This window comes from Corylus avellana, chromosome ca3 (assembly GCF_901000735.1).
Source record: "Corylus avellana chromosome ca3, CavTom2PMs-1.0".
In the NCBI taxonomy this organism is placed as follows: Eukaryota; Viridiplantae; Streptophyta; class Magnoliopsida; order Fagales; family Betulaceae; genus Corylus; species Corylus avellana.
This window is the reverse complement of record NC_081543.1, coordinates 34,417,021-34,441,841: the sequence shown is the minus strand read 5'-3', so window position 1 is coordinate 34,441,841 and position 24,821 is coordinate 34,417,021. Positions and strand designations below refer to the sequence as shown.

The 24,821-nt window shown below is 35.0% G+C and overlaps 2 protein-coding genes across 2 annotated transcripts; one reads left to right on the top strand and one right to left on the bottom strand.

Annotated features, from left to right (window-relative positions):
- Positions 1-1,240, top strand: LOC132175047 (early nodulin-like protein 2; the record flags this gene model as incomplete). The annotated part of the gene is given in 2 exon segments (XM_059586852.1): positions 1-137; positions 238-1,240. Coding segments are annotated over 2 exon segments (1,048 nt in total), but the record flags the coding sequence as incomplete, so codon positions are not given.
- Positions 1,241-9,512: 8,272 nt separating this feature from the next.
- LOC132174638 (uncharacterized) lies at positions 9,513-24,434 on the bottom strand. Its single transcript, XM_059586269.1, has 12 exons — positions 24,166-24,434; positions 23,496-23,560; positions 23,065-23,163; positions 22,646-22,778; positions 22,412-22,471; positions 19,253-19,312; positions 18,244-18,366; positions 16,905-16,976; positions 15,873-16,010; positions 11,645-11,800; positions 10,720-10,824; positions 9,513-9,831 (listed from the first exon to the last, which is right to left on the bottom strand). Exons 1-12 carry the CDS (start codon positions 24,388-24,390, stop codon positions 9,799-9,801), a joined length of 1,269 nt encoding a protein of 422 aa, XP_059442252.1. The 5' UTR covers positions 24,391-24,434; the 3' UTR covers positions 9,513-9,798.
- Positions 24,435-24,821: the final 387 nt, after the last annotated feature.

The following is a 24,821-nucleotide window of genomic DNA, read 5'->3' as shown; positions in this document are numbered from 1 at the left end:
CTGTTCTGGTTTTCTATCCTCCTCCTCCTCGGCCTATAAATTCTATGTTGGTGGAAAAGATGGGTGGGTATTGAATCCCTCCGAGAACTACGACCACTGGGTTGGGAGAAACAGGTTCCAAGTCAACGATACTCTCGGTAATTAATTAAATTTTTTTTTTTTTCTTGTCGTTTTGACTTGGGAATTAATTTTTGGTTGATTTATGTTTTGAGTGGTGTGTTTTTGTTTGTTTTGCAGTTTTCAAGTATAAGAAAGGGTCGGATTCTGTGTTGGTGGTGAAAACAAAAGACGATTTCGACAAATGCAACAAAACGAATCCCGAGAAGAAATTGGAGGACGGAGATTCTGAGTTCAGTTTTGATAGGTCCGGGCCGTTCTATTTCATCAGTGGGAAGGAGCAAAACTGTGAGAAGGGGCAGAGACTGACTGTCGTTGTTTTGGCGGTGAGAAACCACAGCCAAAACCCTCGTCCTTCTGCCCCGCCGACTCCGGTAGCTCTGCCACCGATGTCGCCATCTCCGGCGGCGAAACCTCCGTTTGTATCACCGCCATTGGCACCGTCTCCAGGATCCTACACCCCAGCTAAGCCACCGACGGCGGCGGAAACTCCGTCGGTTTCAACACCACCGGCGCCATCTCCAGAAGCCTACACCCCGGCTATGCCACCGGCCTCGCCATCTCCGGCGGCGACAACTCCGTCGATTTCAATACCACCGGCTCTGTCTCCAGAAGCCTACACCCCGGCATCGCCATCTCCGGCGGCGACAACTCCGTCGATTTCAATACCACCGGCGCTATCTCCAGAAGCCTACACTCCGGCTATGCCACCGGCGGCGACAACTCCGTCTATTTCAATCCCACCGGCGCTATCTCCAGAAGCGTACACCCCAGCTTTGACACCAACATCATCATCTCCGGCTGCTACACCTCCGTCATCGGCGCCGTCCTCTGAGTATTCATCTCCGCCAGAACCGACAACTCAGTCGCCGACGACTGCGCCCTCAAGTCCGGCAAATGCGCCGGGAACTCCATCGGGCAATGACACTGTACCGCAGCCGTCACCATCATCTGCATGGACTATAAATCCTAAAAATTTGTTGGTGGGCTCGGCTACTTTGGTGCTTAGTGTGGCTTTGTGTGCATTTTAGTGAGGAAAAAAAAAAAAAAAAGTAAATAATTTGTCGGATTTGTTATTGTTGAAGAGATAGCTTCTTAGAGGCAACATTTGGTTTCGATTGAAATTTAATAAATTCTGATATATATATAATAAATTCTGATATATATATATATATATTTCATCTTCATTTTATATTTGCTTGACTGAATATGTAATTATTGACCTAAAACTTGTTTGTAGACTTGTAGTGGAAAGCTTTTTGAGTCAATAATCACACATCTTTCTTTTTTACTAAGCAATCACTTAGCTTAGCAAGTCTATAAAAACTGGTATGCGATCTAATTGACCAGAAGTCAGTGTTTCCTACATTATTTTTTAGAGAAACCACCACGGACAAGTGATTAAAATTCAATAAAGCCGGCCATGCCCTCTCATTCAAAACTACTGTGCAGAACTGAGTGGTATTTATGTTTGCATTAAACTCTACGTGTATGGAACGTTCAAAGTCCAATTAATTACATTGTCCTTGTCCCCCTACAACGGCTACAAACTTCATGTGGATATTCGCAGAGATGATAGTAAAAAAGGTTGTAATTTACCTATTTTGCTGGTGAGAGTAAAAAAGGTTAATATCTAGAGATTTGACTGAATATAATATTAAGCATATTTGTCGGTGGAGGAGTAAAAAAACGTGGTTTCCTTTCCTTTCACTATTTATGGAAACTGTGTATTGCCCAAGGTGTCATCCACGTATTGGTTTCTGCTTTCTCCATTGATATGCAATTGACGCAACATGCAGACGTTTCCAGCCCATAAAAGATTGCTTTCTTTTTGGATAAAGTTGTCTTCTTTGGGTGTTCCTTTTTCCAAAGGTTAAAAGCACACACAGTGCTCTCGATCCTGCATAGTGGAGCGAAATATTATGGATTTTTTTTTTAAAGGAAAAAATGAAAATTTTACGTACTTTTAGTACTGTTGTTTTTTGTATTATATAAGCTGACACTTATGAGCCTCATCATGTTCTTGACTCTTCAGCATTAAAAGAAACAAAAAATAATAATAATAATAATTTAGGAAAAAAAAAAACCCAAAAAGTTGCTTTAATTATTTGGAGAAAGAGATTTGATCAGATCTCTAGGCCGTGCATTGGGAGGAAAGAGTAGGCCGGTGGCCGGAACATGTCATGCTGGCCCTTCTGGGACATTGGAGTCTCGGAACATGTCACGGGTCACTATCAAGCTCTATCCAGTATCCATCTCAAAGTCTCTAGAACTAATAAAGATGGCAGATTCAGTAGTTTTATTAATGGATATTTTGTCTGTAAAACATTTTATTAAAAGAATAAAAGTTATTTAGTGCGAATGATTATATTAATTTTTAGTGTTTTAAGCTGAATTATCTACTTCCTATTAGAAGGTGTAAAATACCTCATTTACACTATGGTCTGATTAAAGCTATTTTCTTTAAAAATATTTTTACTTTTATACTATCACATGATAAAAAAAAAAAAAAAATTCTCTTAAAAGAAGTGAGTAAACAACTCCGGACTGAATGCTATAGAGATGAGGTATTTTTATTGTAAAATTAAGGAATTTGGTAACATAGAATGTGATGCTATCAATATAATCCTTGCAATTAATTGGAACTTTGCTTCAAAGTTATTTAGGATATTCATTTTCACTCGCCCTCTTTTCATGGCAGAAAGACTTGTAGGTAAAGTGTCCAGGAGTACAAACTATTATGTATATATTTGTTAGATAGATTGCGTTTAAAAACATTTTTAATTGATTTCTCATTCTCTCTTTCATTTCGATCGAAAATAAGAAACACCCTCTTCTCCAACCGTTCCTTATAATTGGCTTAAAAAAAAAAAAGAAAAAAAAAAAGGTCACCTCTATACAGATCGCACGCCTTGATCTCCATTGTGATATGATCATGCATGTCCTCCTTACGTACGTCTGATCAAGTCTCATCATTAGGGTCAGCAATTGACTGGTCAAGATTACTTCTTAAAGCTTAATTAAACATTTCGACCTTTTCTTTTCTTTTTTTGTTTCTAAATATATGCTGAGAAGACCGTGAAAGCGAAGGATCGGGAAGGTGACCCCAGATAGAGAGAGAGAGAGAGAGAGAGAGGCTTCTGGAATGAACCCTACGTGGAAAAACTCTTCTTCTTTTTTGGTTTTATGCATTTGGCCTCCAAAGTGAATATGAAGTATGAACACCTCTGATGCAATGTTTAACGATCACAAGTACAAGGGCACCTGTCGGCATGACCAAAATTGTACATTCTCATGTGTTTCGTGCTCACAAATTATTGGGCTGTTTTAATTTCTTCCATGATGAAGATAAATAATTGCTTAGTGCCCAAGGAAGGAACTTCAAACAAAAATATCATAGATTCATAGGGACACATTGACATACACAAGTGATTAAGATAATATTCTTAATTATCCCACTACCATCATTTACACCCACGTAGCCATCCAATAATTATTTCCATTTATATTTATATTTCTCATGACAATAATTATCATCACATATTGGAAGGAATTTCAGTAGACCTATAATACTATTATCACAAACATTAATAAAAAAAAATTAAATTAAAAAATCTTTTGTAAGTCAATTTTCAAGAATGAACTATTCCCGGCATTTGTATAGTTGGTAGGAAAGTAAAGGGTACACGTGTTCCACCGCCATGGCTCCATAATAATCAAACCCTTTATATTGCAAAAATCGTCATAAAAGAAAAATAAAAAAAGTGGATTACTTTATTAAATAGAAAAAGAAAAATGAGAGCCATCAGCAGACAACCTTATTCAGACGTTTTCCCTATTCAGACTCACGTGGATGATCAAAGAAGCTTTGGCATGCAGTCGATGTACACCAACTTAGAACTAGTCAAATAATGGATAAGGCTTCTTCTCCGCATCTAATTAACGACAAAAACTAGTAACTTCTACAACTCGCATTTTCTTTCCACGTATCTCCTATGTCTCAATCTCTCTCTCTCTCTCTCTCTCTCTCTCTGTGCATGGCCTGCCTTCAATTGAGCGCCAAATATAATCTACCAAAAGTCATCAGCCATTTAACAACAGGAGATGGTCAATGATCTTGAATTTATTATAAGCATTACGGGTTTAAAATAGGATATTTTTATGAATCTCGCTTATAATTTGTTAAATCACTACTTATCTCAAAAGTTAAAACTAATAAAAAAAAAAGGAGCTAGAAATAGATAAAGATGTATGAGTTACATCTTATATATATTATACAATTATCTATTTAGATAGAGAGAGGCGAAACTAGACTTTTAAGTTTGGGGTGCAAATATTTTTAAGGATATATTTTTTTAAAGAAAACAAAAACAAAAAATTAGGCTTACCCTGGTTCCACCCCTGTTTATATAGTATTAAATATAAACTCCATCAATTCATCACTCATTTTAATTAAATATTTGAAGTATTGATTAAAGGATTAAATTTATTTCGACTTTCTATCAGTTTAATCCCTTTTTTTTTTTTGTAAGTATAGCTTAAATTTTTGGGACAAACGATATTAACGCTATTTTTATCCTTACCCAATTTAGAAATTGTTACTACATAAAAAAAATTTTTAAAAAAAAATTTAAAAAAGAAAAGATAAGAGAGAGAGAGAGAAAGAAAGAAAGTCCCACCAAAGGTGCCATGCGGCCCATGCATACCGTGTCTCTTGTGGCGTACGCGAATAGAGGATCATAATTAAGGGCATATGACTAAAGAGGTTTTGTAGTACTTGGGCCACTTGTTGATGTGTCTGTGACAAGTGTAAATGGAGTACTTTTCTTAATTTCATTTTCATGGAACAGGGTCCGGCCAGGGATATATATGAATAATATTAATATTGTGGTTGTTGAGGTGAGAGAGTTTAAACTTTGTCAATTGACAATAGTGTCGGCAAGAGTCGGCAAGACGATAGAGAGAGAGAGAATGAATTCTCTAAGTGGATGTCGGGGGAGGAATCCAAAGAGGGAGGGCACTGCCCTGAAAAGAACAGGACATGCAGTATGGATCAAAGACCGTTGGCAGCTTTCATACCATGAAAACAAATTAATAATAAAGTAGAAAATTAAATTGAAAAGCGGAAGGAAGAGAAAAATGGAAACAAAGATTTGCGAGTGGTTCTTCCCTTTATAGAAGAGCGTGATAGCTAGGGTTACATATTGTGTTCGATCTTATTCTTATGATGTTTACAATACAAAAGACATGTTTACAAAACACTGGGATAGATGAAAGATAAGTACAGGTGAAAGCACATACATGCTTGGCGATGATGAGTGTACCACAAGAATTTTTAAAAATCTTAAAAAAAAAAAAAAAAAAACTATTAAATCCATTATTATCCTTAATATTTCATTTTTCGTCCCCCAAATTACTTTTTCGCCCCTCAAATGATAAGTTGAAGTCTATTCTCAAATTAAATTCTTTCTTAGTCTATGATCAATGTGGCTTCTCATGTTGCACAAAGAAGTGAAAGCTCTCAAAAATTAATTTCCTCTCCCTCAATTTTTTTTTTTTAGTTTCCTCCCCCCTCACTCAAATTCTGTTCCAACTCTTATAAATATAAGTATGCTTATAACCAATCAAAATGATTTGATTCCATTCATGCACGTTGTTACAATCAATATCTTATAAGCTAAGGGATATATACCTATTATGGAATCATATGACATATATTATATATATTCTATAACAATCAACAACTTACGTACATTTAATTTCTTCGCAATTAATGGAAATTAAGAAACATTTCTTTAATTTGAACTCCCCGTGCCCTTTACAATGATTTTGTTGAGAATGAATATATAATTCGTGAGGGTTTAACACAATAAATATATTAAGGCTTTACATTAACTAAGTTTAATTCAAGTGGGTTTGGATCTAAGAATATTATATCAAAATCACTTACTTTTATCTTTAATTAATATATATTCGATGTAAAGCACAAGTCATGCCCACCCATAGGTGAGTATATATTCCAACTATTCAACAAATCGATCTCCTTTTTACCTCGGATTCTTCAATCACCATAATATCGAACTACATTCCATTTCTGGCCCTACCTTAACCTAAAGAGCTTGAACCAATAAATTTTGATCCAATAATAAATAATAAATTTTGATCCAATAATAATTTATTATTGGAGCCATTAGCATACATGCACACCCACCTTAGTTAAAGCGCACCACCAAATCAATCCAAGTGTCCTGCATCACCACCAAATTAATCTAAGGGGTAATTTCACTTACCCATGAAGTTCCGTATCTTTTGCAAACATCCCTCCAATGTTCAAAGTCTCTCATTTTGATGTATCAAACTTTGATTTCCTTCTGTTAGGATTTTCTGTTAAATCCTAACAGAAATGTGTGGAATTCCTAAAATTTCACAACTGGGGTGGCCAGGTGGCTGGCCACCCCTTAATTTTTGAATTTGTATTTTTATTTTTATTTATTTATTTTAACGTGGGATGGGGGGGCATTTTGGAAAAAAAGTCAGAATAGTCGAATTGCAACAATTTAAAAGTTTAGGGGATAAAGTGTCACTTTTTTAATATTGGGGTTAAAAGTACAAATAAGTGGATAGTACATAGGGGTAAAATGTATTTTCCCCTAAATTTATTTTTTTGAAAGAAAGTGTCAAATTGATAAGGTAGTTTAGTTAAGTACATATACCAATTTAATCACTTTTAAAAAATTAGATACTTTTTTTATGAAGAGAAAAACTACATGTGCCAATTATACATTGTTTAATTAGATACTACATCGTTTGTTGCTAATCTTATAAAATAAGAAAAAAAAATATTTTAACATATATTGTTTGTGTTTTATTTCAGTTCTATTTACGATTTGAGTTTTCAATATTTTGTTGATTACAACCCAAGATCTTTCTTTACTTTTTCTAAAATTTACAATAGAAATAACAAGAAATTACAATTATGCCTTTAAGATGAAAACATTTAAAAATAAAAAATTTGCCTTATGCAATATCTAACTACTACGGCCGCCATCATGGTTGGGAATATTAAAGTAATGGTTAAGTGATTAAATTTATCTCTTTCTATCAGCTTAAGCTTTTGGGATAACTGGTAATTTAACATGGTATCAGAGCTAAGGTTCTAGGATCGAACCTTGACTCCGTCAATTCACCCCTCATTTCAATTAAATATTTCACGTGTTGGGCCACACCGCTAATTTAATAGCGAAGAGCAATGAGATTATAATAATTACTAAGATTAAAAAAAAATAGAAAAAAAAAATGGCCTCATGCCATGAGGCAAGGCCGCCGTCGTCCCATCCCATCCAACCGCTGTCGTGGTTGGTTGGACATAAAAACTGTATTAAATATAAAAAATTAAAATAAAACACTAATAAGATAAAAATATAATGATATGTTGACAAGTTCATGCTTAATTACAAATTTCAAACACTAATTTACTTCAAAAAAACAAAAACAAAAATTCAAAGACTAACGAAGAAGACAAGTTTCTTTATTTTTTAACAAATATGAAAGAAAAATAGATTTAGTAGCTCCTATTTATTGTCGTAAATCTATATATAAAGGAGGAAAAATGACTCGCCTACAGTTTTTACTTGTCATCGAAAAACTATTGGGGCTCGAAACGAAAATCATGCACCATTTTTTTATATTAAATTTGAGTATTTATATATCCCAAAACTGTATTGGCTTTTCAAGCATTTGAAAAATCTTTTCTTTTCTTTTTTTCTTCCATGGATTCTAATTATGTTAATTACGCAAGTGCTTCAAGCTAAAACAAAACCCTAAGAACTTATCGCACCATGTTGTACAAATAGGGTTATAATCAAACTGAGTTGAGCATTGAATGTTCAAGTTCAGTTTATTTAATTTTTTTCGAACACAAGTTTAGCTCAAGCTTGTTTACAAACTACTCAATTAAATTATTTATTTCATATATAAAGTAAATGTCGTGAATGTATATATATATATATATTTTCTTTTTGAATATTCATACTAATTATTAATCATTTAATTATTGTTAAGATTATATTTGAGTAATTAGGTAAATAAAATCAAATTTTAAACAATCCATTAATTTTGAGTTTATTTGTTTATCTTATAGTATATACATTCATTACAATTTACGTACACACACATACACAAACACATTTGAAAAGGTCTTATAATGAATTTGTTTAGTTAAAAGAATGGGAAGTCCTTATTAATATGTCATTGGTGACTTGGATATTTAACCATGAATTAGATAATCAAAGGCATTACTACATATTTAAAATTTCTAAAAGGTCTTTCGTCTGGACCCCAAAAAAAAAAAAAAAAAATGATATTTTAAACAATTTGATGACATCAACACAGGCTTTATTTTTAATTACCCTATTCATTGCTTTTGTTTTTTAATCAAATTCATTGGGAGCCCTTTTGAGCCTGTAAGGTATAGAGTAATGTTATTTAGCAGATTCTTATAAAAACTATTTAAGATGTTGCTTTTATTTTGAGTTAAATTACGTGAAATGAAGAAAGAGTAATCCACCTTCTATTTATAAACACCTTTCATTGTTATTCCTAATTTCATAAGCAAAGAAAAACATGACTTCAAAATCCGTATGCTTATTTGTCATCATTAATATTTTGTTCATCCTCCTTGCTACTGCAGGTTAGTAGTTATTTAAGCTGGGCTATCTTCAACTGTCTCGGTATTGCCTTTATCTTTACGGCTTTGTTGTTGGAGTGCATCCCTTGTAACCCTTTTCCCGTCATTAAATTATATATATTAAAAAAAAAAAAATCCGTCTTTAAATTTCTAATTAGAGATTTTCTCATCATATTTTTGCTGAACATGTTACCTCAACATGTGATTCTACTTGCTCTCTCTCTCTCTCTCTCTCTCTCTCTCTATATATATATATATATATATATATATATATATATATATTCAGTATAATGATCTTTTTTTTTTTTTTCTCTGTTTTGTTATAGAAGAACTAGTGAAACAGAAGAATTGTGAGCAAACATGGTCCGGAGTGTGCTACAGCCTACATGTGGCCATCAAATTGTGATAAGCAACGCATAGAATGGGCCACGCAACATATGGATTCTGTTGGGAGCTTGCATGCTACTGTGCCTATTGCAATCTAATCTAAAGAAGCTTTGCAAGTCAAAAACCCACAATTCCACTTTTTTTTTTTTTTTTGGCAATTATGTATGTAGAGTTGGTGATGAGTGAATTATTCATTATTGCAATACATGCAATTTTTACAAGTATTGATCCAACGGCTAATTTTCACTACCATATTATCATCAAGTTGTATAATAATCATATATCAGTATACTAAATAATATTACTCATTAAAGAAACTAGGTGGGGAGAGAGAAGAAGAAGAAGTTAGAATATCGATCGTTCATACATGCCGCTATAGGGTCAAAATTTACCTGTATATAAGGGGGGGAGAGGGGGAGAGAGAGACAGAGACAGACTCATTACATAAAACAGTATTTCCAGCGGCCTCAAAAGGGTAGAGATGAACTTGTGAGTAATAATAAGGGGGGAATAACAATTTACCATGAGGAACCCAAAAAATATATCACCCCAAAAAGAAATCAAGGCATTTCCATGGCCACACAGATACAAAAATGGTTTTAAATTCATCAAAAGAACCACCATCTCCGGTGCCGGGTCCTCTGCAAAATATATCAACATCAGTCCCAAAAGATGCTGAATTTCAGCAACAAATATAATACGGCCACATTTGCAAGTCAGTCTAGTTCACATGGTTGAGGAAAAAAAATGTGAAATGGGGGGGGAGGGGGGTGGGGGTGTTCAGAAATCTTAGGCACACAAACCCTAAAATAAGATTTGAAAGCCAATCTCTCACAAATTCCATCCCAAACACAAAAGCTCATGCAGGATACCAACCATTTAAGGAAACTCTTAACAACAAACAGCAGCAAATATAAAGGATTTCATAATGCATAGTATTATAACTGTATCCACAAGTTGTGGGATGGTAGCTGTTGGATCTATTCTTGAGGTGCAGATACAGGAAAAAGAAAGTATGAATCCGAACTCAGTAACACATTGATCAAAATGGGGGAATCATCCATAGAACATGAAATTGCTGCACTTAGTGACTGTCTACATGGACATCAGACCATTTGGGCAATCAGTTCAGGAAGGAAATTTAGAACACCATATACACTATATGACAACACCGTGGTACAATAAAGGCGACAGATCAAATAAAGTTAAAGATGATGAGCCAGTTTTCAAAGCACGAACAGTTTTTTGCTTAGAAGGTGACTGGCTAATAATATAGAGCATCTTAAGTGCATAAGATGTATCACTGTTAAGGATGTACAAAATAAAAATCATTACCAACATATATTTTTGCAGCACCAAATGAAGCATTCAAGAAATGGCACAAGGGATCGTAATTGGACAATTTGGGATCATAAAAAGAATTCATTTTCCAAGTAAGGTTTTCTGATTAGTTTTTCTTTTTATGCTCAGCTCGAGATAATAACCAGAATAAGTAAACAGTAAGTGAAAAGGAAAGACGAGAGAAAAACCTTCTGGTCCTGATTCTGTGATCGTAAGACAATAGGTTTAGAGAGGACTTCATTTTCAACATTCTGAATATATGGTCGCACCTTCTCCTCCAACATCTCATTTAACTGGAAATAACAATACGTATATAGGATCAGTGCAAAAAATTGACGATTTATGACTGTTATAACTATGAAATAAGATGTTACTTATCTTTCTTTTTTTTATAGGTATCATGCATATAGCAATAGCAATAGGAAAATTCATTCTCAATGGACTTCAGGAAATACATGGGAAAAGCAAGTTACTGCATGTGCCATGTAGCATTTGTGCAGGTATGCATTTTTGTCAACTTCTTGGTTTCTTTCCTTTCTTTTCTTTTTTCCTTTTTCAGCAACGTTTCATGGTTTATTTTTCATCAATAGACCCCAAAGATGGTAAGTCTTTTCCTTCTTGTGAAAGAAAGTCTTTTTCAAAGATTCTATAGAAATTTATATATGAAACTGAGATAATTACCAATAGATCCCAAACCCTACAAAACCTATGAAGTGAATGATTGACTAATGTCACTAACACCCAAGGAGCTCCGGATTCCAGAGCTTCTCCATCTAAGGTCTCTCAGTACCTAATTCATACCACTAGGCCAGGAGGCCATCAGTTCTCGGTTAAATGCTTAGAAAAGCACACAAATGTGACATCCCTATAGCTCCACATCATAGCCATTCCAAGAAGGAATTAAGAACTGTAATTCCTATAATTTTCCTTACTAGTTTTGGTAACCTTCAGGTTGCAAAAGAATCATATTCCCAAGTAGCTTACCTTAATTTGAGACTGTTAGATTTCATACTTCATTTCCAAGAATGAAAATGTTTTCAACATGTCAAACGTTTGCCAAACATTAAAAATGACTTCACTCTCTCGCCCATATAAAACTCAGAACTTACTAACCTTTTCCTGACGCCATTTAGCTTCCCACTGCACATCCAACATTTTATCAGCAATTTCTCTTTGTGCATTAAGAAGAACAGTCATCTCATATAATTTCTCTGGATTTTTGAGATCTTCCTTACTCCAAGAAGATGCATTCAGCGGAAGATCCAGCTCCTGCAAAGCTTTGCAGTTAGTTCAAACTACATCCCTCATGTTTAATGCATACAAAGAAAATGTTTGCCCATATGCCCTTCTCTTTTCTTCTATGTGTTACACAATTCATATTTAAAGAGAACAAGGAATGTTCAACCAAGTGAGGGAGGGAGAGAACAAAAATACTATTAAGTCAAGGACCAATTTATAAAATCCAAAAGGAGATCAGATACACTGTAGCAACCATCGCATTTTCATATTCAAAGAACAAGGAACAGTCGACCAAGGGAGAGCAAGATAGAGAGAGAGAACAAGTAATATTAAACTACGAACCAATTTATAGAAGCCCTAGCAAGTTAATCACACATCAATCGATTATATGCAAAAGCAGTAGACAAATGTCACAACCACTATATGTGAATTTCGAATATAAGACCCTTGTCTGCCAGAAAGATGTTAAAATGTGAAATCCTATAGAGGTCCACAACCACAACATCAGTAAGAACCTCTGCCACAGAGAACAGTATGAAAAGTGTCATTACAAATACCGACTTAAAACAGGTACTCCTGCTAAGATATGAGTCTCCTCTCCTACCTTGGTGCACCCTAAACCTGCTAGGCAGCACCCTCCTCAGCCTCCTCTGTAAAATAAATTGCCGGTGGAAAAGTGAATCTACGGCTCAGCAAGTAAGGTTAACATCAATGTGTGAATGAAGCCTCTCCTTTGAAGAAGTGTAATAGAAATTGAAACCCTTTTTGAAGTCGATTTGAAAAATTAGCTTCGCTTAAACCTTTATAAAACATAGCCTTTACCTTTTTAAAAAATAATTTACTTAATATCCTTTCCTTTAAACATGATCTAGGATCTTTTCAAAAGAGAATTCCGAAAACCTAGTTAAATTCTTTGTAATCCTTGCAACTTAGGTAACCTTTTTCCCCTTGGCTCAGCCTGTGGCCATACAAGGGACCTCTATGACAAGGCCTGTGGCCATACAATGGAACTGTCTTAAAGTGAGAACTTCACTAATTAATTGTGGCTTCTCAAATATCCTTCACCATGGGTGTACACTAAAAAAAACCACTCAGTGATAGCCCACACCTTCTTAAATGTCTTTCAGTGTGGTTGCATTGGCTATCCATCATTCATTTCTCACACGGTACTAGTAACATTCATAACATTCACATGGGTGCCGTGGGGTTAAAGCCATAAAAATATTGCACACGTGTTCTTTCATCAAACTTATTCACATAGCTTTTCGCAACATTTTTATGCATGGCCTTTCTTCTTATAAAATCCTTCTCAATTATTGAGCAGCTTTCAAATAAAACTTTAAGGTTCCTATACATATCAAATAATATTTACTGAAACTTGGTAAAACCTTTAACATCAAAACCATGCTTAATTTAACCATGTATCAGAGAATATACCACATGGTAATTTACTCATTTCCAATCACATTTAAACTAGCAAATTATTTTATGGAAAATAACATATTAAACGTTAACACAACTTCATAGGAAGTAACATAGTAACTTAACAATTTATTTCACTTCAAGAAATAAAACTCCGCATGCCAAATAGCACAATAACTTGCCAATTAATTGCATAGGCATTCACACATTTATAGCCATGAAACTTCAATAACCTCATAATTCACCTATTGCATGAATATAATTCAATTTTTAGAAATAAAAAATTATGTTTTTAACCAAAACCCACTTACCTTGGAATCTTACAAATTTTTCATTTTTTTTTTAATCTTAACGATTATCACCAAAACCTACAATCATGTAAATCCTCTAATTAGCAAAATATTCATTGCAACACCAATTTATCATGCATGGCCGAATTCCCTAATTCCCCCCTTTTCCTCATCTATCACAAGCTCATGTGATTAGCTTACTAATTTTTTCAAGCAATGGCCATGATCATGGGTCTTCTTTTTCTAATTTGATTACAAAAACTAAAGTGATTAACTACCAATTCCATGCATTAGATGGAAACCCTAAATTCTTTATTTTTCACAACTTTAAATCACGTAAAAATAGACCTCCTAATTTATCAAATCTTGCAATCTTTCCTTCACGTATATGTAAGCCAACTCAATTCACTAAATTTTTCCAACTTTTCCATACAATTCTTCATGTGGCTGAATGGTTAAAATTTACATACAAATCATGAAAAACCTGAAGCACCTAACTAGACCAACTTCACATCAAGTTTCGCATGCAAGTTTTGAAAACTGTTTTTCATTCATCCAATCCTTGGTCGAATGCATCAAACCTCACCAACTTGACATGCAAAAGCTTTACACACTAATTTGCACATTTTTAAACTAAACCTTACATGCATGATCAGCAATTTCCATTCCTAACAACTTTCATGCACTGAGCCCAATATATACTTTGAATAAATAAGCATTAAAACATGCAAACTAGAAACTTAACACTTAATCCTTACATTTGCATGTTTAACTAGGAATTATCCAAATCATTACATGTCCAACTCCTGTATAACCTCCATTATTCCAAGAACCAACTTAATTTCAAGCATTATAACATGAAATTTTCAACATGGAAACTAAGAAAAACCCTAAAGCATGCAAGCCAACAAATTTCATTTTGCATGCATTTCAAAATAATACCAAATCAACTTATTTCTATGAAACTTTAACATCCATGTCAAGAAAATTTAAAACATGCAAGCTTTCCAAACTTTGTTCTTGCATACATCTTTAAACAACTCCAAACCAACAATATATCTTCAACTTCAACATCCAGCCTATGAAAACTTACACGTGGACTCTTCATAAAATTGCCAAACCAATTTGAACATCAACATGATACTCAAAAAATTTACCCAAGCATGCATGAGTTTCTTAAACTAACAACCACAGATTTTATACTTCCAAAACAATAACCTAAACCAAAAGAAAATGGAAGAGCAAGGACTTACCTAGTCCTCCTTCAATGGCTGGACCACACCTGGTCTATTTCCTCCTTTTCTTCCTTTCTTCTTCATCTTCCTTTTTCTTTCTTTCTTTTTTTCCTTCCTCTTTCTTTCTTTTTCTTCTTCTCCCTATTCTCTCATGGCCAAATGATAAAAGAATGAAAATGGGAAAATGGTCTTCATTTCACCCTTTCATAATAGCCTAAACTAACTATTACACGCATGGATTTTCATTGGTTGAAATGGGTGAAAGATGCCACATGGAAAAGCCATGTGTCACCTTGTTTCCAATTTGATTATTCACTTTTGTTTTTTATTTTTTTTGTAAAAACCCTAGTGGGCTAAATTCACCTAGGCCCATCCAAGGCCCACTTTCCAAACACATTTCAAGCACACTTGATCCAATTTCATGTTCACTTGGCCCAACATCAAAGCCAAGTTTTAATGGGCTAAAACTCAAAGCCTAAAACTAAGTCCAATTAAATCCATTTTTAGGCCCATTTTGGCACCAATTTCAAAATCCAATCCTAATTAGCCCGAAATCCCATTTTTTTAAGCCCAAAAATACATTCTTACATGATTATGGACCACTGTCCAAAATTATACCCATAATAAATCTCTAAACTTGATAATCTATTTATCAAGCTTCTAATCCCAACTTACCTAATTAACAAAAACATTAAGTCCAATAAAAAATCTTGAGCCTAATCGTTACCTATCAAACCTATAATCATTGTCCATATTTTGAGAACCAACTTAACCTTGAAGGCCAATAACTAATTCTCTTTTTCTCTTTAAGTGTAGATCGGGGCAGGCTTTGTACAGAAACCCCTTTACAAAAGTCAAAAACACAATTGGGGGTTAGCCAGCTGCTTATTAAATCTAGAGTTTTGGTAGGCTTTTGTCAAAATCCGATCAATAGGGTATCATTTTATGGCCATCTAAAAAGACCCCAGCTATTCAGCCAAGTGCCATAACCTCCATCAGTTACCCAATAAATTGCATTAGCCAAGTCATCCTCCTAACCAACATACCAAAATATTTTCCATTTTTCAGAATTAAAATTCAAGATTAGTTTGAAATGAAGACAAATGTTCAAAAGCAAGAAATAGCATACATAAAGTGAAAATAGAGAATACGCACACCCCAATTTGGAGGACGTGGTGGAGGATCAAGCCTCGTGACTTCTGCCTCCAAAGCTTTCTTGGCCTTGTAGTAGGGAATGTTTTTCACTATAACAGGATCATCCCTAGCACGAACAGGATCTATAGAGATTAAGGCCTGTGAATCATAAATAATATTAAACAAAGAAATGTTTTGCAAAAATGGCATCACAGGAAAGAGCATGAGTTTGCATAGAAGCCAGTATACATCTAGAATATGTGTTAGATTGCAGTTATAAACATATATTTTGGAGAGAGAGAGAGAGAGAGAGAGAGAAAAAACCCTATAATGGAAAGATGAAGATATAATATTACCTCTTTTACAGTCAGCAACTAGTGGATAGACATTGAATTTTATTTACATGATTCTTAAATATAACTATCAACAGCAAACCACAAAGGTCCCTATAACATTTATGTGAATGCACATACAGAACAATCAATTATTGATAGACTCTATATGTCAATAATTCTCAATGTGTGACATAGAATATGAAAGTTGCAAAACATTGATAAATTGAAGTGAAAGGAATAGACCTAATTGGCATATGAGGAGGAAAATTAACAAATAGAGGAAAAAAAATCATTTTTCAGCTTTGAGGGGAACTCAAAAAGTAGAAAGGAAGAAGAGATCTGAATTTATAAAGAGAGGAAGAGGAAGAAAGAGCAGTAAGATTTTATAACTAGTTCTAACCATTTTGTTGAGATCCAATTTCCCCGTACAAACAATATAATTCCTTTGCATACAAAGTAGCCTTGCTGATTGCCTAAACTTTTCAGGGTCAGACATTGCTATTCCACACCCGTATCATGAAAATAACTCCCAGACTGTGACCATCACTGTTTCTTAACATATAATTTTGAGCATAGTCTAACCATGAACATCACTTTTTTTCCCTCCCCAAAGGGAACTACACAAATCTCAATGCACATACAGAATTCACATCGGTTTGCTGAATGTTTCAATAAATTTTTTAGGCATAAGCATCATTTTGGAATAAAATTATCTTACTTCCTGCAAGTGCTCCCAGCCTGGACTTCGCTTTGCTACCACATCTCGAAGCTGATCATACTGCATGGATTCCTGAAACCAACAAAAGATTACATAATTACAGGAAGGCACTTGAGCAATCATCCTTAACAAATTAGTTTATGTAATAAAGATTACAATATAAAATCGGACCCAAAATGAGATATCAGGCAATGAAAGGTCATAATATAGGACTTTAGAAGAAATGGCAGAAAATTTACTAAAGTTGGGTAAAGCTCGTGTGTATTATAGAGTTTGTCACCGGTTTCTATAAAGCATGCAAAAATAGTGTTTCTTCAACATGAGAAAGGTGCTATTGTGTAATGAAACTGCATATAAAGCACCTTTATAATTGGAGAATTGAGTTAGGTCGAAACACCAATGTAAATCGACAGTAAGAAAAGATGAATTGCAGACTAATCAGGTAGTAGAGAAAAATTGGTGGGAGTGACAGAAGAAAGCATAAAAGCTCTTTAACAAAGGTTTACATGTATTATATAATTTAAAAGAACATCTTTACATATACATATGGCTTCACTAAAAGATTAGGTTCCCAATCAGTAATCGCATCTCAAACGTATCAATCATTGCAGGAGGCAACCATATCATCAGCTTTAATCTTAGGACATGAAAAAGTGGTACGAACCCAATTCCTAACAATCCAGACAAGACTATGCTACTATAATGTGTGTTTGTCAATTAACTTTACTAAACAAATACATTGATATGGATACATTAACCACCAAAATAAATGAACCTTGTGACAGGTTCTGGAAACAAAAAGAAAAGGAAGTATACTACACTTAGAGCTTGTTTGGAATTGCGTTTGAGAAATAGAGCTTTTAAATCAAAAATAGCTTTTAGGCCAAAGCTTCATTTTTAGGCTTTTTGGACCCTTAAAAGCGCTTTTAATTTTTTTACCAAACGTGTATTTTTTTTTTTCAAATGAACTTTTTGAGTGTTAAAAGCACTTTTAAGCCTTTCAAACACAATCCCAAACAGACCCTTAATTTATATAGCTTGCATCCAAGACCATGAAAAGGCTATAATTGATAACAACTTCATCTACTTGATTTTTGGGACAACGTTCCTAGAGCATGTTAGCAAACTCAATATCTACCGTTCCAGCTCAAATTTGAGAAGTGGAGATTTGTAGACACATATTATCCACCAGGTATAGCTTTGCTGATTTTTAACCAATCACTATAGGAAAATACACAGTTCAATGGCAAGAAACAATGTGTGAAACGGTGGTAGGGACATTAACAAAAATTTACACCTAAATAACTGAGGGAAAAAGAGAGCAAGATTAATTCAAAACCTTGTATTGCCACCAAATTTTCTGCTTGACATCATCATCATAGTTGAAGCCACCCACAATCTGAGGCAAGGTAATCAACCAAAATGCAGCAATGCTGGGATCTTTCATGCTGTGAACTATATGCTGAAACAGTAAACAAAATCACAAATGGAATATTAGATATGAACAAGATGTCTAAATTGATATTAGGTGCATTGCCTCCAACTCTATCATCCTCTATTAACCAACTTGTTCATAAGATAAAAAAGAGATTACAGGCCTACAATTGAGGCTCCGTGATCAAGAGTATGCATTGAGAATGGAAGCACCAATTCTATCATCCTTTGTCATGAGAACATTTTATTCCATGATGTCCTTAGAGAGCATATATGTCATATTTATTATGTGATTAAAGCATGTCTATAAGTCCTTCAAGAATTTCACATAAACTATTCATATATTATGATGATTTATAAAATAAGAAAGAGCAGTCAGCTAACTATGGCCTTGAATTTTACTGGCATACAGAAAACTGTGTTATTATCATATGCACAAATGTTTTTTTTTCCCCCTTCCGTTTGTTTTGATGTTAAAAGAAAACAGAGCTCTAGTAAAGTAAATTTTAATTAAATGTTTATCACCATGGGAGAACGACAAGAATCATTATGTCAGCTCTAGAAACAGAATTTATATTAGTAGAGGTGTGACGAGACAAATGCAAGAGAAAGTTACAAAGAATGAACATGCTTGAAATTTTACTAATTTCTCTATAAGGAAAACATGCTCCTCCATGGAAGGTGAGGCTTGTGAGGCGATATACTGCTTTAAAAGAACTGGGCACATCCTTCTTCCACAAGAGGGCCAAAGATTATCGAATATCATATCAAGATTTTATATCGTGCACTTTTAAATTTTAGATGAATGGTGCATAGCACTCTAACTTGTAAATGAGAGCCCAAGAGTTCTGAATACGCTTTCACTAATACCAATAATTTGATCATGATATTATACAATAGAGAAAAATACTAGCCTCATAAGGATAGTCCATCTTTTTCAAGACATTATAGGCCTTCCATGGTGGCTCCATGATCTGCAAGAAAAGCAAGCGAATATGAAAATGGAATCATTTTAAAATTGGATAGACGATATAAGAGCAGATAATATGGTAACACCAGTGTGACTCACTAAGCAATCAGTACCAGGTTTATTAAATGAGTGTATTGATAGAGAATACGCACACCCCAAATGAGTATATTGATAGTCGACTCAAATTAGGGGTACTAGGCTTATTGTGCAAATTGGATCTAGAAAAGGCATATGATCATGTAAATTGGGAGTTCTTGTTGTATTTGTTGAAGAAAGGTGGTTTTGGAGAGAAATAGCAAGCATGGATAGCCTTTTGTATTACTACAAAATGCTATTTTGTTTTAATAAATGGATCCCCCTCTGGTTTCTTTAGTAGCACTCGGGGTTTAAGAAAAGGGGATCAGTTAGCTCCTCTACTTTTTGTGGCTGTTATGGAGGCTCCGAGTAGAATGATGTGAGCCACAGTGGGCAAGGGTATTTTAGATGGCTTTCCAGTGGGGTCAAGAAATAATGTAGAAATTGTTGTATTGCATCTTTTGTTTGAGGATGACACTTTAATTTGTTGCAAGGCTAATTGAGAAAATCTTTGTAATCTGAGATGTCTCTTTTTATGTGTTGAAGTGGTATCAGGGTTAAAGATTAATTTGTTGAAATCAAAGATCATTCCAATTGGTGAGGTAGATGATGTAGAAAGTTTGGCCAAAATAATTGGGTGTAGGGTGGCTTTGTTACCAGTGAAATATTTGGATCTTCCTTTGGGGGTGCATACAAGTCTACTTCTATATGGAATGGTACTATGGAAAAATGGCGAGGCGGTTGGCGGGTTGTAAGAGGCTATATTTGTCAAAGTTAGGTAGGTTGACTTTGATCAAAGGTACTTTATCCAATTTGCCCACATACTATTTGTCTTTGTTTCCTATTCCAATGGGTGTGGAAAATAGGATTGAGAAACTTCAAAGAATTTTTTTTCAGGGAGGTATCAATGAGGAGTTTAAATTCCATCTAGTTAAATGGTCAAAGATTTCTTCTCCTAAGCAAACTGGTGGTTTGGCCTGGGGGGTAAGAAACCTGATTAAATTTAATCAAGCACTGTTGGGTAAGTGGTTATAGTGGTTTGCTATAGAGAGAGAGGCTTTATGGTCTTTGGTGGTGGAAGCAAAATATGATACTATGAGTGGAAGTTGGTGTTCTAAAGAGGTAGAGGGGCATTTTGGAGTTGGAGTGTGAGAACATATTAGGAGGAGGTGGGGAATTTTTTTTAGATTTGTCAGATATGAAGTGGGAGATGGATCTAAGATTAGGTTCTAGCATGATGTATGGTGTGGGGATCAACCACTAAAGGAAGCTTTTCCAAAGTTGTTTAGTATTGCTCGTAGTAAGGAGGGGTGGGTTGCAGGTAATATGCATTTTTCCAATGGTGATATTCAGTGGAATGTATCTTTTATAAGACCTGTATAGGATTGGGAGGTAGATTTAGTGATTGCGCTTTTTGATTTGTTGTATTCCCTCATATGGAGACAAAGTAGTGAGGATTGTATTTGGTGGATCCCTTCAAAGAGGATGAAGTTTGAAGTGAGATCGTTTTTTCACGAGTCATAGTTTGAGGAGTTCATCTTTTCCTTGGAAGAGCATTTGGAAAGTCAATGTTTCTTTGAGAGTGAGTTTTTTGTGTGGACAGCGGCTTTTGGTAGATTCTGACTTTGGAGTAATAGTGGTAGAATGGTGTTGCATGTGTAAGAGGAGTGAGAAATCTATAGATCATCTTTTTCTCCATTGTGAAGTGGCAAGAGAATTATGGAGTATGATGTTTAGTCTTTTCGGAGTAGAATGGGTTATGCGTAGAAAGGTGATAGAGTCGTTATATTGTTGGCAAGGTCATGTGAAAAGTCGTTTAGCCGCATGGAGAATATACCAATTGTGATTAATGCGAAGCATATGGACAAAGTGGAATGCAAGATGTTCTAAAGATCGTGAGAAGTCGATGGAAGAGCTCAAGAACATTTTGGTCAAATTGCTTTTCACTTGGATGGGTATATAATATTTCTCATGTTTCTATCTTTTCTATATTTGTGGTTTTTTGTTCTTCTTTTAGCCATTAATGGGGACTCTCTTTATATACATCTTGTGTACTACGGTTGCGCCATTATGTGCTTATCAATGATATATATTACTTATTAACAAAAAAAAAAAAAAGAGTTATCCATAATTGATAAAAACATCGGAGAATTTAAACATGGGCTTTAGTGCAACAACCCTCTCTTAAAGTTCTCATAGATGCCAATGTTCTATTTGAAATAACAATATGTTCTCCTATAATCATTTAAAAGCAATTTCAAATGGTAATCAGAAAAATAATAAATTATCAAAGTAAATCAGTTGACTGTAAGAAAGAATCGTTTTTGGTGGCATTATGTGCAATTTTCAAGTTACATGCAGATTGCACAAGACAAATTCTAAACATTTACTGCTTCTCATCTAGACACCCACTTGTTGAAACTTCCAGTTTTTTTGAATTGCTTGTTCTAGGACAATGAGGGTCATTGACCTATCTGGTAGTTATGAGGCAAAGCATAGCAGAGTTAAGAGATGTACAACAAAGGATCTCTCCTGTGTAATTTGAACACGTCTTTGTTAGCACTGACTCCTTTTTTTACTTCTTTCTGACTTGTATACTCCTGGAGGCCAGACAAAACGATCTCAAGTTGTAATCCTCAACATCACTGGAGAACACCTAGAACCAGAAGGAGCCTCTAAGAGTAGGGAAGTGGATGCCCCTTTTTTATACTGCCTCACAATGACTGGAGGACCTCTGGAACCAGATGAAGGCTCTAAGCAAGAATAATTATTATGAAGCAGTCTTTGCTGCTGCCTCAACAATCCTACTAAGGAGAAGTGCATAAGATACTAAAGCTCCCAAGCGCGCTCTAAACTTCTATTTGTCGTTGTTAGATAAAGCAAACTGTATAAATATGAAGAAAACAAAGTCGAATTGGCTAAGTTTTAGCCTAGGAAAAGAAGCATCAATTCCATATGCATACTAGCCTTAGATAATTATTGATACCACTTAAATAAAACCTAAGCAGTATCACCAAAGACAACTCACATCATCTGCAGAGATTCTGACTTGTAATTTGTGTTTGCATTCAGGACAGCCCATTACACCCTGCAATACCAATATATATTTAACATAAACATCAGGACCTAACATTGAGATATTACGACACTGTAGAGCAGTATGTGCAAAAGCAGAGTCAAAAAATGGGAAGCTATACATTGAGAAGCATATGCCTTGACTACCACTTACAAAGGTGCATATGCTTGAGAATATTTTTCTTACCGTCCCATCGCAAATTTGGCACTCTTTAGATGGCAAAGGCACATGAAGATCCATGGTAGATGGAAGGTGCACCAACTCAGCCCTATTGTCTGCAATGGCATCTGCAACACATTCAGCTGTTGCCTTCTCTCCACTGCAGAAAAATTCGTGGGAGAGATATATTACACAAAGAGATAAAACATTATATGGCATTTGTTAGACTTTGATCAAAACTTGGTTTCATGGACGCAGGCAATGATAATAATGATGACGTTCAAAAGTCAAAAAGCTATATTCTAGAGATTTTCTGGCTAATCCAGCTTTGTAAAGAAAGCTCAATAAGCTTTTTAAATTTGTCATAAAGGGACAGAGAATATTGTGGCTTATATAGTTACAAGGTTTGCGGTATTCGGACTCAAAATTGATTCTTGATAGGTTACCTTTTCAAGGTGTAATTTTTCACTTGGTAGTGCACCCTCCCTGATCCTCTGCACATAGTACACCGCAATGCCTGCCACCCATTGCAGGTTCGACAGTTTCTGCATTTCAAGACCACTTTTAAGTAAGAAAGCATCAACCTTTTTCCAGCCTACGAACTTACCCAGATTTGTAGCACAACCATATACATTTCAAAAGGAAAACCAATCTGGTAAACGCATAGCCTTATATCAGAGCGACAAAGGTTTACGCCAAGGAAAATATAACTTGATCTCAGTACTTACACAAATGAAAAATATAACTGGAAATTATGGTATTTGGGTTGTGCCTTTTCCGCTTTTTAATAAATTGAGTTTACTTATCAAAAAAAAAAAAGGGGGGAAATGATGGACAAAAGGATTTACTGAATATTCAAAGGGATAAAGGCAAGTACCTCTGACATATCACTTTCTTTCCCAGCTCCAATGCGATGTCATAAGTCCCTAGAGTAGCAACAGCCTGCAATCAACCCACGGACCATATCTAAATGATCCGACCATTTGAATATCACGCAAGTCCCACATGATCAAATCACAAGCATAATTCAAATGGCCCCTTTAGCCAAATGACCAACACGGATAACAAATTCCCAGACTTTAAGCGCCAACATAAATTCACATTAAATTAAACTTTGTGAATTTTAGGAACTCACAGAGTGTAGCAAACCATTTATCCAATTATCCAAATGACATGTACCACCCCAAGCAACAACTAAAAAATCCCATAATTTACATACCAACATACACTGTTGTACACATGCATATTTGACTAAATTTCGTGAAAGTGCAGCAGCTTATAAAGAGTGAAGCAAGCCATTAAACCAACCAAAACAAAATGCTAAATTTTCAGAATTCTTTCATACCAACATACACATGCGCATTTTATTGAACCATGTACACAAATTTTTTTATTTATTTTTTTAAAAAAAACCCTTTAACAAAGATTGGGAGCAACCCATTTAACAACATGGCAAGAAGCACCCAAAACAACATCCAAATTCCCAAATTTTTGCATACCAACACCATGCACTTATCATGAAAACTCAACATATTAGGAGAACTCACGAAGATAGAAAGGTATGAGAGCTTGGAGATGAGCTCGGGGACGCCGAAGCCACGAGGAGCAGAGCCGGCAATGTCAAAAGCGAGAGTGAAGGGAGACAGCACGAGCTTTATGGGGAACTCCAAAATGTCAGTCAGCTGCTGACCATGGCGAGCTTTCAGCAACTTGTACTGAACATCCGCGAACTTCTTCAAGCTCTTCACCAGACGGTCTGTTCCTTTCGACATGGTAGCGAGCGAGCGAGCGAGAGAGGGAGAGAGTGAGAGGATAGACTTTGCGGTTTGGGTAATGTACTTACAGAGCAGGGGTTGGTTTATCCGGAATAAGGTTGTCAGTAGTGCAGCTTAGTGGCACATATGACTATCACCAAACACGCTGTTTCTATGGTTTTTTTATTTTTATTTTTTCTTTCAATTAATACTTTGGGTTACTTTAATTATTTTTGTTTTTTTTTTTTTTTTGATGAAGTATTTGCTTCTTCATTAATCAATCAAAAGATAATACAGATTGCTCCCTCTGAATAATCGCTGAGATACAATCAGGGAATTCTCCCAACCACTCCTTTTCGAAGCCTAGACCCACTGCTAATTTTGCTAGATGATGAGCTGCGAAATTGGCATTACATCCTACATGCTTAACCTCCCAGCTGCTAAACCCG